The following is a 13,432-nucleotide window of genomic DNA, read 5'->3' on the forward strand; positions in this document are numbered from 1 at the left end:
AGAAAAAAAGGACAAAAAGAAAAAAAAAATGAAGGGAAAAAAAGAAAGAAAAAAGAAAAAAAGGAGAGGAAGAAAAAAGAAAGGGCTTGGGCTAAGAGGAAAAAGAAGAAAAAAGAAAGAAAGGAAGAAAGACAAAAAAGAAGAAGAATAATGCAAAAAAAAAAAGACAATGATGACTCCACCACCTAGGTGGGGACAGACTAGGCGTCACCTAGAAGGGAAAAGAGGGTCCTGTAGCCCAGACCTATAAGACTAGGTGGTGCTAGGCCTAACTTGCCTAGGCATCACTTTTGATAGCTAAGGTCTTTTTATATATCTCCATCACAACAGCCACTTATCATCGTTTTTTGTAGAAAAATGAAAGGACATTCAGGACACTTTGTTGAATACATGATTATCTCCTTGCTCTGCATATGTAAAAGCATTCTTGGAATGACCAAGTAGTATGACTTATTGCTGCAATCTATTTATGTCAGTTATGTGCTGAACTTCATATGTAACATTGTGCTGCTTTCTTTGCAAGTCAGCATGCAAGTGGCAACCATAATCACTATTTATTTTTTCCTACATGCTCCTTTTCTAGAAGGTGAAAAAGAAAAAAAGTCATCTTAGTAAAAGATCTTGGAGACTTCTCCATTCCTTTTCATGAGATAAATCGTGACTTCATGCGCAAGATTCAAAAGAAAGAAATTGCAGAGGCTTTGAAGAAAATGAAATCAAGAAGGAAAGTTGGCCCAGATTTCTTGGAAATGCTTGGGAGAGAAAGGTTTAGAATGGTTGACAAATCTTTTTAACTTGATTTGGCGAACAAATAAGATGCCTAATGAGTGGAGGAAGAGTACTTTGGTGCCTTTATATAAGAATAAGGGTGATATACAAGATTGCACAAACTATCGTGGTATAAAACTCATGAGTCATACTATGAAACTTTGGGAGAGGGTGATTGAGTCTAGGTTGAGGAAGGTTGTCATGATATCGGAGAATCAATTTGGTTTTATGCCTGGAAGATCAACTATGGAAGCTATACATCTTCTTAGACAACTTATTGAAAGATATAGAGAGAGGAACAAAGATTTGCATATGGTTTTTATTGATTTAGAGAAGGCATACGATAGAGTACCTAGGGACGTTCTCTGGTGGACAATGATGAAGAAAGGTGTTTCCCTAAAGTACATTAGTATAATTAAAGATATGTATGAAGGAGTAGTAACCAATGTCCGCACTTGTGGAGGGGTGACAACCAATTTTCCGATAACGGTTGGGTTACATCAAGGATCTGCTTTAAGCCCTTTCCTATTTGCGATAGTGATGGATGAGCTTACGAGATCAATTCAAGAAAATGTACCGTGGTGTATGTTGTTTGATGATGATATTATTTTGATTGATGAGTCTAGAGTTGGGGTTAAAGTTAAGTTAGAATTATGGAGACAGACATTGGAAGCTAGAGGTTTTAAGTTGAGTAAGAGTAAGACTGAATATATGGAATGTCGGTTTAGTAAGCAACGAAGTAGTGATGGGAGTGTAGTGAAGCTTGGTGAGCAAGAAATACCGGTGAATGATTATTTCAAATATTTGGGATCCATCATTCAAAAGTATGGAGAAATTGATGGAGATGTAAATCATAGGATAAAGGTTGGGTGGATGAAATGGAAAAGTGCAACTGGAGTGTTGTGCGATCGTAGAATGCCATTGCGGTTGAAGGGAAAGTTTTATAGGACGACTATTAGACCCGCTTTACTATATGGTACGGAATGTTGGGCTGCCAAGAGACATCATATTCAAAAAATGAGTGTATCTGAGATGCGAATGCTTAGATGGATGTGTGGAAATACAATAAAAGATAAGATTCTGAACGAGGAGATACGTAAGAAGGTAGGTGTTGCACCCATTGAAAATAAGATGCGAGAGAATCGTTTACAGTGGTTTGGACATATTCGGCGAAGGCCTAATGATGCTCCAGTTAGAAGGTTGGAGAAATGGGAAAATATATTAGTTAAAAGAGGTCGGGGTAGGCCTAGGAAGACTTGGATGGAGATGATAGGAAATGATATGAATGCTTTGAACCTCACCGAGGACATGACATTGGATAGAAATGATTGGAGGAAAAGGATTCATGCGGAAGACCCAAAATGAATTTCTTTTTTGGTTCATATCGCTGACCCCAATTGTTTTGGGATGAAGGCGTAGTTGTTGTTGTTGTTGTTGTTGCTCCTTTTCTAGAAGGAAAAAAGAAAAAAAGTCATCTTGGTAAAATATTTGGAGATATACTTTGTTGCGTAAGGGCCACTGAATTTACTTGCATTTCTGTCTGCAGTTATGTCCAACAACGTGCAACAAGAGACAAGTCTTTTTCTTACGAGGTTTGATTTTTCTTTTGATCTTCATTGCAAAATCAATTACTTAATGGACTGTAGTTAATGTAGTATATGTTGTTCAATTAGCTGTGTTATTGTTTGTTTATATTGTTGTTGGATAGTCTATTGCTTGATACTGGTGGTTGGGGGGATGGAATACTGAATTTCCTATTTTTTTTGGGGTATTGATCTGCCAATGCTATTGCCGCTTAATACCATGTGTTAAAATAAGGTCTATGATGGTTACTGTAATGTAGAGAAATGTCATTATTTCTAACATACTATTAAAGGGTTCGTTTATTCACACTTTTGGAACAAAACCTGCGATTAATTGGTTTCTTACGTGCATCATGTTGATATTTATTGTCATGATTTCATAGTGGACAATGCTTTTGGTTTTCATTGATTTCATTTCTCCTGTTTATTCTAGTTAAGCAACTGTCTGAGAAAATTATAAGCCCTTCAATATAAGTATATGTTGAAAAACAAGATGATGGCTGCAATGAGCATGATTCACACCAGGGATGAGTAAAAACTGTTTCAAACACAACACCATCCAGAGAGTCTATTTTTTTTCTATATTTGTTTATAAATATCTGTAGACACTGTATTTTTATAGTTCACAACTATAAGAACATCCAAACAAGGCCTTGCAATTTTATCACAATCACTATCAGGTTATGTGGTGTGGCCTTTAGCTAATAATATTTAGCAGTGAGTATTACATTGTGCAAAGAGATGATCACACCTGTAGCTTGAATAATTTCTTTCATGCTTAATCACTACACTTCTAGCAATATGTTTCTAAAACACAGTTCTGTTAAAAATATAAAAAGTGTAATATATATAATATAATAATAATATAATATTTATTTATATTTTATATTTTATATTTTCCTTTTTCTTTATTCTTTTATTTCTTTTTTTTCTAGTTCATTTTGAACTAGAATTAGTATCTAGTCAAGATCTAATTAGATCTTGACTAAAGATATAGTCGTTGGACTAGGTCCAACGACTCTTAAGAAGAGCTCTCTAAGAGCTCTTCTCACTCTTCTCTTTTCTTGTATAAATAGGGGTGATCCCCTCTCTTTTGTAATTCAATTCTTCTTAAGCATTTTTTCATGAGAAATAAAAGTTTATTATTTTATCTTGTGTTCTTCCATTTATACCCTTTTGTGGGTTGTGCTTGTAGTGTCTCCAATAGACACCTATTGTGAGCTTTGTGCTTTTATGGAAGATCATCATTTCATTACATGGTATCAGAGCTTGAAGAATTTCTACCTCATTTTTCGTGCCTCCTTAGCAAAGGGCGATTCATTCTTTTGTTCGTAATTCAAATGATTTTTGTGCAACTCTCATTTGAAGAAAGATATTTGGAGGATAGATTGGCTATACAAATTCGTGATTGTGCTCCTTTTCTCTTCCTCTCTTCTCTTTCTTTTTTCTCTTTCAATCTATTTTTCTTTTTCTCACCCTTGTAAAGGATGGATGACAATGATAAAGTCACCGTCATGCTCATGAAATTAAATGACACCATGTAATGTGAGTTTCAATCACGAAGCACCACATTTTGGGAAAAGGATTGTGGGGTATAGTAGATGGTTTCGATTCGGAATCAAAACTAGTTTTCACAAAAATTGAGAATGAGAAAGAAGTACCTCTCATGGAAGGAGAGAAAAATAAGGCTTTGGCTCCCTATGAGAAAAAATGAAAAGAATTGAGGATAGGTCCCGCCAAAATTGTCATAGCTAATTAATGGCATTGACATCAAGAAAAAATGCTCTAGTCTAGGCAAATTTGAGTATGCTGATAAAGCTTAGGAATATATTAGAAATATGTATTCCCTTAAAGATATTGCACATGTGTACAATTTGCAAGACAAAGTTCAAACTTTAACTCAAAAAGGCAAAAGTATTAGGGAATATTATAATGAGTTATCCGAGCTTTGGGAAAAGTTAACTCTTCTTGAGCCAAAATGACATTGTCCTGAAAATATTGAGCTTCTCCAAAAATAACTCAATATAAAATACTTTTATCAATTTATAAATGGTTTAAGGCCGGAATTTGAAACAACCAAATCGGCTCTTTGGCATCAAGGAAAGGTTCCCTCTGTCATTGATACTATAGAAGAACTAACTATAGAGAAAAATAGACTAAAAAAATACTCTAAAACATAAAGACGATTCCGTTGTAGTTGTATCTAGACCAAAAAATTATGTATGTACTTATAAGCCACCTCACTTTGGTAAACAAAATGGTGATTTTGACAAGAGAAAAGTCATTTGCCACTATTGTCATGAACTAGGGCACTATAGGCCTCAATGTCCTAATTTAAAGAGAAGAGAAAAAAAGAAAGTTGCATCTGTTGGTTTGAAATTAAAAGATCAAATCAATCAAGATGCACCTATATCTATGGCTTAATTAATGGAGATCCTTCAACCTCTTCTTAAAGGAGCATCCTCCTTAACTGAAGCCTCAATCAGAGCTGTTGTTTCATCCTTCTCCAATCCAAGTAACTTTCCTTGACTCTTTGATTCTGGTGTTTTTTTTCATATGACCCCAAATATCAATAATTTGTCCGAATGTCTTAACAATAACTCAAGTGTGTCAAAAGTTTTCATAGCTAATGGTAATCTCTTAAAATCAAAGGAATAATTTTTTTTGAAAATCTTCAAAAATAAATAAAAAAATTTATTCCAGAAGTTAGATATATTCATAAACTAAATCTAAATCTTTTATCTGTTTCTCAAATATCTGATTATGAGTATAATATCTCCTTCTCTTCTCATGGTTGTTGGGTACAGGATCGCCAGTTACAGAAGCTAGAAGCTGATTGGGGAAGGCCATAGAAAAGGAGGACTCTATTATATGAATTTTTTGGAATTGCCCAAGAATGCTTTCTGTTATAATGTTTGGAAACTAGAGTTGGATTTATGACACAAAAGACTTGGCGATTCTCATATGTCTAAAATCTAACATTTTTCAAGTTTAAGAAAATTTTGTAATTCTGAAACTTTTACTTGTAAATATTGTATTCTTGGCAAAATGAAAAGGTTACCATTTCATGATAGAACTTTTGTTTCTTGTAGACCACTTGAGTTAATACATTCAGTTGTTTGGGGTCCTGCACCGGTCATATCAAAAGACAGATATGCATATTATGTAATTTTTGTCGATGACTTTTTTAAGCATACTTGGATTTACTTCTTTAAGCATAAATATGACTTTTTTTTTTATATTTTCAAACATTTCACAAAATGGCTAAAAATAAATTTCAAAATGGTATTTTCATTTTTCGCACTGATTCATTGGGAGAATTTATGTCCAAAGAATTTAAAGACTATCTCAATTTACATGACATCACACATCAAAGATCTTGTTCACATGGCCTGACCGAACGAAAACATCAACACATTATGGAAACCACTAAGACTTTATTAATAGCAAATCAAGTTTCAAAAGGTTTTTTGGGCAAAAGCTTCCCTAATTGCTACCTATTTCATTAATTGAACGCCATCTTCTTCTTTGAAAATATTACTCCAATTGAAAAACTTGTTAACTTATTTCTTGATTACTCTAAATCAGTGTTGTGAAAAGCATTGAGGCGTAATGAAGTGCTCCACCAAAAATTGAGGCAAGGCGTAAGCCTCGAGGCGTAAAGCGTAAGCCTTATTTTTTTTTGAAAACTTAAAAAAATTATAAAAAAATATCTAAAAATACAAATAAATAAAGAAATGGTTTATTGATGAAGTAACAACCAATAACAAATAGAAAATCTCAAATCAGTACTAAAAAATATGAGATTAACATATAAAAGTAACTAAGAAACTGATTACATAACTGAAAAACTAATTATACAATTGAAAAAACTAATTAGTCAACTAATTAATTGAAAAAAATAATTCTTCTTCTACTTCTTCTCTTCCCTTTTTTTTGCGTTTCTTCCTTTTTCTTTTTTTGACACACGCTTTTTATAACACTCTTCTAGATTAAGGGTCTTTGGATGCAAATGTTTTGTTTTCACCAGCAAGAATGATAAACTCTCCCCAGTGCCATTCCTTGTGCCTTCTTAGGTTATGCAAATAATAAAAAAGGTTATAGGTATTTTGATTTTCAAAATGAAAAATTGTATGTATCAAGAAATGTATCATTTTTGAAAAAAAAAGTTTCTTTGAATTTGAAAAGCCCAAGAAAGTAACCAAATATTCTTTTTTGATAGATTTGACTTTGAAATCTAATAAATGTGATCATGAATATGATTTAGACAATGATCAAGGTACTATTGATTCTGAACATAATGTTAATAACGAAGAGCAAACTCATAGGGACATCGGTCTACAATATTCAAGACATAGAGAATCCAATCTTCCATGTGCATTAGAAAAATACTCTGTAGTACAAACCATAAGGTCATCCAAAGTTTCTAGACCTCCTAGAAAATTTGTGTCCTACGAATCTTTTTCACCCACATATAAGGCATTTATTGCATTAATACACTCATATGTAGAACCATCATTATATTCTCAAGCCAAAAACATACAGAATGGGTAGAAGCCATGAAGGCAGAATTGAAAGCATTAGAAAAAGCTAGCACTTGGACTATTTAAGATATTCTTCTAGGGAAAAAACCTATAGGTTGTCGATGGGTTTACAAAGTTAAAACCACGAGTGATGAAACTCTTTAAAGGTATAAAGTCAGATTAGTGGTCAAGGGATATGCCCAAAACTATAGCAACGACTACGAATAAACTTTTGCTCCAATTGCCCGAATAACCATTGTCAGGATATTAATAGCTTTAGCCTTTATTAGAAAATGACTTATATTTCAAATAGATGTCAAAAATGCTTTTCTCAATAGAAATCTCCTTAAGGGTCAAGCTCTTCGTTTAGAAAAGACTCTTTATGGTCTTAAATAGGCACCAAAAGCATGGTATGACAGGTTTAGTCATGTATGCTTGATATTGGATTTTGATTTTGTTTGACTGACACAACTTTATTTATTAAGAATTTTAATACAGGGATTATTATTTTTCTCTACGTGGATGACATGATCATCACCGGAGGTGACAAACAGGGAGTTGAAAACATTAAAAAGCTTCTTAAAACTCATTTTGAAATGACTGATTTAGGTTTATTGAGATATTTCTTAGGAATTGACGTTGCTTATTCTCCTCGAGGGTATTTATTATCTCAATCTAAATTTGCTTTTGATATTGTTTTCAGGTCTGTAATTACAAATGATAAGAAAGTGGATACTCCAAAAGTTGTCAACATCAAAATGAGAATCGATGACAGAGAACCTCTTGGTAATTCCACTCCTTACAAATAGCTTATTGAAGCACTTTCCTATCTTTTCATTACTAGACTTGATATAACACACGCTATACACACGAGTAATAAGTTTTAACACACTCCCACTTCTGTTCACATGAGAGCCATTTTACGTATTGTTAGATACATAAAGTTTTCCCTTTTATGATGCCTCTTCTTGTTTGCTTCATCTTCATTAGATTTAATTGCTTATACCGATGCTCACTGGGGAGGTGATCCCAATAACAGACACTCAACCACTGATTTTTGTGTTTTCTTAGGTGAGTTCTTGATTTTGTGGCAGCGCAAAAAGCAGCAGAAGGCCTTTCTTTCATCCACCGAAGCTGAATATCGAGCTATGACCACCATGACAATGAAAGCAGTTTGGCTCTGACGTCTTCTAGCTGACATGGGAGTTGAAGTGACACAAGCTTCACTCATGTGCTGTGATAACAAGAATGCGATATATATTGCCAGCAATCGAATATTTCATGAATGCTCCAAAAATATTGAAATGGACTGTCACTATGTTAGAGAGGAGTATTTATATGGAACCATTGATATGCCATATGTTACATCAGAATATCAATTAGCGGACTTCACCAAACCTCTCGTTGCTCCTAGATATAATTTCCTCTTAAACAAACTTTCGCTCATTGTGTCGTAAATTTGAGGAAGAGTGTTAAAAATATAAAAAGTGTAATATATAATATAATAATAATATAGTATTTATTTATATTTTTAATTTTTTATTTATTTATTTATTTATTTTTTGTCTAGTTCATTTTGAAATAGAATTAGTATCTAGTCAAGATCTAATTAGATATTGACTAAAGATTCCAACGGCTATAAATAGAGCCATTGGACTAGGTTCAACTACTCTTAAGAAGAGCTCTTCTAACTATTCTCTTTTCTTGTATAAATAGGGGTGATCTCCTCTCCTTTGTAATTCAATGCTTCTTTGAGTATTTTTTCATGAGAAATAAAAGTTTATTATTTTATCTTGTGTTCTTTCATTTATACCCTTTTGTGGGTTATGCTTGTAGTGTTTCCTATAGACACCTATTGTGAGCTTTTGTGCTTTTGTGGAAGATCACCATTTCATTACAAGTTCTTCATTGTACCTTAAGTATTGATACTTCATTAAAATTAATCTTTTTTCTTGTCAACCTGCAATATTTAGCCTATCGACTTATTGTAATTTGAGGGAATCAATGTATTTCTTATCAGATGGGAGGGTTTCTTCCCATAATAAGCATTGGTTGTAATTAAATGCATTTCTTTGGAACCTTTACCATTTCAGTGATATGTTACTAGTTTGTAGATTCTAAAAGTTGGCTAAAGAAAGACTACTTTTCTCACCAATATAGTTTTGCAAAAGCAGGTCATTGTAGTTGACGATGGCAGTAAGGATGGTGCCTCTAGAGTAGCAATTGACCATGTAAGGAAATACACAATTGATAATGTGAGGGTTATCCTTCTTGGAAGAAATCAGGGGAAAGGAGCAGCTGTCAGAAAAGTGAGACATCCTAAATTTTCTTTCTTTTTCACTAGCATGTAATTACTGTGTACATTTTTTTACCACAACTGCAGGAATCATGTTTTACTGTGGAGTGTGAATACTCTTCTAGTTATTCCAGCTTTCTTTATGGCTGGCTTATACTTTTCAGTTACTGGGGTTGTTGATTGAGTCTCTCTGTGTGCTGTGGAAGCATGGTAAAACAGGGAATGCTTCATGCACGTGGTGAGCTTCTTTTAATGCTTGATGCTGATGGGGCTACCAAAGTCACTGACTTGGAGAAATTGGAGGAACAGGTTTTTTTGCAGTACATTTTCTCTTTGTTGTAGGTGTGTGGCGTATTTTTGGTTCTGATGCATGCCCTGTTGGAGTTTACAATTCATGAGTATATCAATGCTATATTCTCACCTACTTGCCTGTTGTGCAATGCACTGCCAGATACTGGTAGCAGTTAAGAAGCAACTTTGCTTAAGAGAAGGTGCTTCTCCTATCAATTCGATTCCCAGCTTCTCTGAAGTTTCAGTTGTTGCATTTGGTTCACGTGCTCATCTTGAGAAGCAAGCTCTAGCGACTGTGTGTAAAATTTTTTCCCTGGAATTTTGCTTCTCACAATTGCACACTTTTTTCTTAATATGTTTCTATTCTTGATTCAGCGTAAATGGTACCGGAATTTGTTGATGAAGGGCTTTCATGTATTAGTACTACTTACTGCTGATCCAGGACTTCGGGACACTCAGGTTGTCAATTCACTAATGATTGCTGTCATTTTTGTTTAAGTACCATAATTAACCACTCTAAGTTTTTTGATGTCTTTAAGCCATAACGTTTTTGTATTCCTCTGTCCTCTTTAGTGTGGCTTTAAGATGTTCACAAGAACTGCTGCTCAGAAGCTTTTCACTAACATGCGTTTGAGGAGGTAACCTAATTCATCCTTATTATCCAGGAATCTATCTTTTAGCATGCACTTTCTATATGATTAAATCAATTCTAATGGATTTCAACAAAGGTAGTGGAAGAAAAAACAAAAAAGATTCAAAACTATTGAGAGTGATGAACATGACCCTTTACGACTTATGCAAACACAAGAATCTTATAGTAGTAACTAACCATAATATGGTTAATACAAAATGCACTTTACAAATTACAAATATGCCATTTGTGGAAATTTAATGCTCCCCCTTGTATTGTACATTATGTTGAGTCGTGTACAACTTATTCTTTAGGAACTTAAATCTTTCTCATGATAAACCTTTAGTGAATGGCAGCACCTTGATGCTTTATTCCTTAGTCAGTTGATGTGTAAATGATCTATAAGATTAATTGTCTGAGCCAAAATAATTATCGTCACAACAAATAGTAGATATATTAATTTGCAAACCAGAAACTCCTAGTAAAATTTAAACAGTGGATTCTATGATACGGTTTAAGTAAAAGCTTATATGTCATCTCAATGCTTGAGCTAGCATCAGTCTTGCTATTTGCAACAAAATGAACTTCTTTCTCGAAAATGAGATTAAGGCATTTATTGAGTCTGGATCACTTGCCATTGGAATATCCAAATAACAAATCTATTCTCAACCATTCAAGGTTGAATTTATGATAAATTAAGCCATGAAATAAAGAACCTTTAATATTTCTCTTGATCCTTTTTTAGTGCCTCCATAGGAATTGTAGAAGAATGCATACGCTGGCATAATTGATCTACTATGCATGCAATATCTGGTCTTTTAATGGTTAGATGCTTAAATTGCACTTGCCATACTTTTGTATATTTTAAAAATTGAACCTGTTGCATCATTATAAATTTATAATGTGAAGGTTATTCCTAAAAACAGAGTTTTTAGTTGTCTTGCAATTGAAAACACTAACATTATTCACAAAAACAGGGTTTCTGATTGTCTTGTGATTGAAAACACTAACTTGTGTAGCACATAATGCATACTTTTGCTGAGTTAGCTTTATGCAGTCTACACCTCTATCTTCTTCTATGCCAAAAGCATCTCAAATCATCGTATCCTTTATTTTGGAATCATTCATGTAAAAACCCTTTGATTTCTTTAATTGAAAATTTTAACAAGTATTGTGGGCATCACTTTTGTGTATGATAATTATTGATGGGTGTCAGCTTCAATTTCCTCTTTTGTGCCTTCAAGAACGTAGAAGTTTATGTCAAGTGCTAGGAATTGCTCTAGTTGCTAGTGTTAGTTTTGTAAAACCCGAGTTCATCCACGCGTGAAGGTTGAGGAACAAAGAGAGAGAAGGAGCGGCAGAGAAAACCCGATTCCACTCACAGGGATCGACTGTTGTTCTTATTCATTTATATGCACACATTAATACAAATTTTTGGGTACTAAAATACCCCTATTACAACAGTAATAAATTACATGTATGCCATTAATGAAATAGCATGATTACGGGTTTGAATCTCCTGATCCGTGACCCATTACAAGAAGCACACACGTCTTTTCGCCCTCCCTCAAGTTGTGCATGGTTCTGAACCATGAACAACTTGCCTTTTAACATCCAAAATCTGTCTTTTGTCAATCCTTTTGTAAATATATCAACCACTTGATCGGGCTCAATCTCCTTCTCTTCTATTTTTTGTCTCACAAAATGCTGATCTATTTCAATATGTTTGGCATGACTGTGATAGATGGGATTAAATGACATATTGATGGCACTTTGGTTGTCACATAAAAGAAGATACCGACTCTCCCACTTCTGTCAGTAAGTACCTAATCCAGGTAGCTTCAGCAGTAGCGGCTGTCATTGATCTATATTCGGCTTCTGTACTTGATCTAGCAACAACCTTTTGTTTCTTGCTATTCCAGGAAACCAAATTCATCCCAACAAACACACAATAGCCGAATACTGATCTACGTTCATCTGGATCTCCCGCCCAATCTGCATCAGTATAGACAGTAATCTCATGTGCATTTTGTTCATTTGTCTTTCTCTTATACAAAAGACCATCCCCAACAGTTTCCTTCAGGTACCGAAGTATTTGTTTAACTGCTTCCATATACCCTTCACATGGCGCATGCATAAATTGAGATACCTGATTTACAGAGTAAACAATATCAGGTCGAGTGAAAGTGAGGTATTGTAACATGCCTACTATGCTACGATATTGTATGAAATTCTCATATGGATCTCCATCTTGAGAACTGAGTTTCTGGTGAAGAACACTAGGAGTTTCCAAGGGCTTGCAATCTTTCGTACCTGCCTTATTGAGGACATCAATGGTATACTTATGTTGAGTGAGAGTCATTTCTTTAGGGGTACTGTCGACTTCAACTCCAAGGAAGTATCGTAATTTACCAAGGTTCTTCATTTTGAGTCTCTGATTCAAGAGATGTTTGACCTCCTCAATATGCTCATTGGAATTACCAGTGATGATAATATCATCTACATATATCAACAACCAAGTAACTATGTCTTGGTTCTTGAATATAAACAAGGAATCGTCAATGTGAGATCTCCTAAAACCATATTTTTGTATTTCAAGAGAGAAACTATCAAACCAAGAACGGGATGCCCACTTCAATCCGTATATCGCCCTTTTTAATCTGCATACGTATTTTGTAGGATTGCCTTCTGCATAATCAGTGGGTTGCTTCATGTATACTTCTTCAAATTTCCATGGAGAAAAACATTTTTTACATCAAGTTGACTAATAGTTCATTGATGTTCAATAGTTAAAGAAAGTATGACTCTGATTGTCCCCATTTTTACCAATGGATTAAAAGTCTTATCATAATTGTGTCCTTGCTCCTGTGTAAATCCTTTGGCTACAAGCCTTGCCTTCTACCGTTCTATAGTCCCATCCGGTTTATACTTTATTTTGTACACCCATTTCGACCCAACTACATTTCTGTCAGGTGGTCTCGGTACAACATCACACGTACCACATTCATGTAGAGCTTCAATTTCTTCATTCATTGCTTCAATCCATCTTCTAGAATTTGATGCTTGAGAAAACGTTGTGGGTTCATCTTCCTTGCTCAAAGCTGCTAGAAAAAGTTGAAAATCCAGTGAGAAATTTTCATAACTGACCCATCTTTCTATCAAATGACGAGAACGAGTGGATCTTCTAGCATCAAAGGTAGAAGTGGATGTATCTATTTCTTGATTAACAATAGTGGGCGCCTCTCTTCCTCGTCGGGTGTAAACAAGACCTTTATACCTTTTGGGATCCAAAGATGGCTTTGTACTCTCTTGTACAATCATCTCATCAGCAGACATAGAT

At 34.4% G+C, this 13,432-nt stretch overlaps 1 protein-coding gene across 1 annotated transcript in view; it reads left to right on the forward strand.

Moving 5' to 3' along the window:
- The window catches only part of LOC149839789 (uncharacterized), a 34,904-nt gene that overhangs the window by 12,957 nt on the left and 8,515 nt on the right, over positions 1–13,432 (forward strand). Inside the window, exons 5-10 of the mRNA XM_090004232.1 lie at positions 2,315–2,360; positions 9,049–9,183; positions 9,390–9,479; positions 9,622–9,756; positions 9,837–9,920; positions 10,035–10,099. Coding sequence (XP_089860358.1) covers positions 2,315–2,360; positions 9,049–9,183; positions 9,390–9,479; positions 9,622–9,756; positions 9,837–9,920; positions 10,035–10,099 — 555 coding nt within the window. The remainder of the gene's footprint in view (positions 1–2,314; positions 2,361–9,048; positions 9,184–9,389; positions 9,480–9,621; positions 9,757–9,836; positions 9,921–10,034; positions 10,100–13,432) is intronic.

This window comes from Nuphar pumila, chromosome 4, assembly GCF_984573655.1.
Source record: "Nuphar pumila chromosome 4, dmNupPumi1.hap1.1, whole genome shotgun sequence".
NCBI classification, from domain to species: Eukaryota; Viridiplantae; Streptophyta; class Magnoliopsida; order Nymphaeales; family Nymphaeaceae; genus Nuphar; species Nuphar pumila.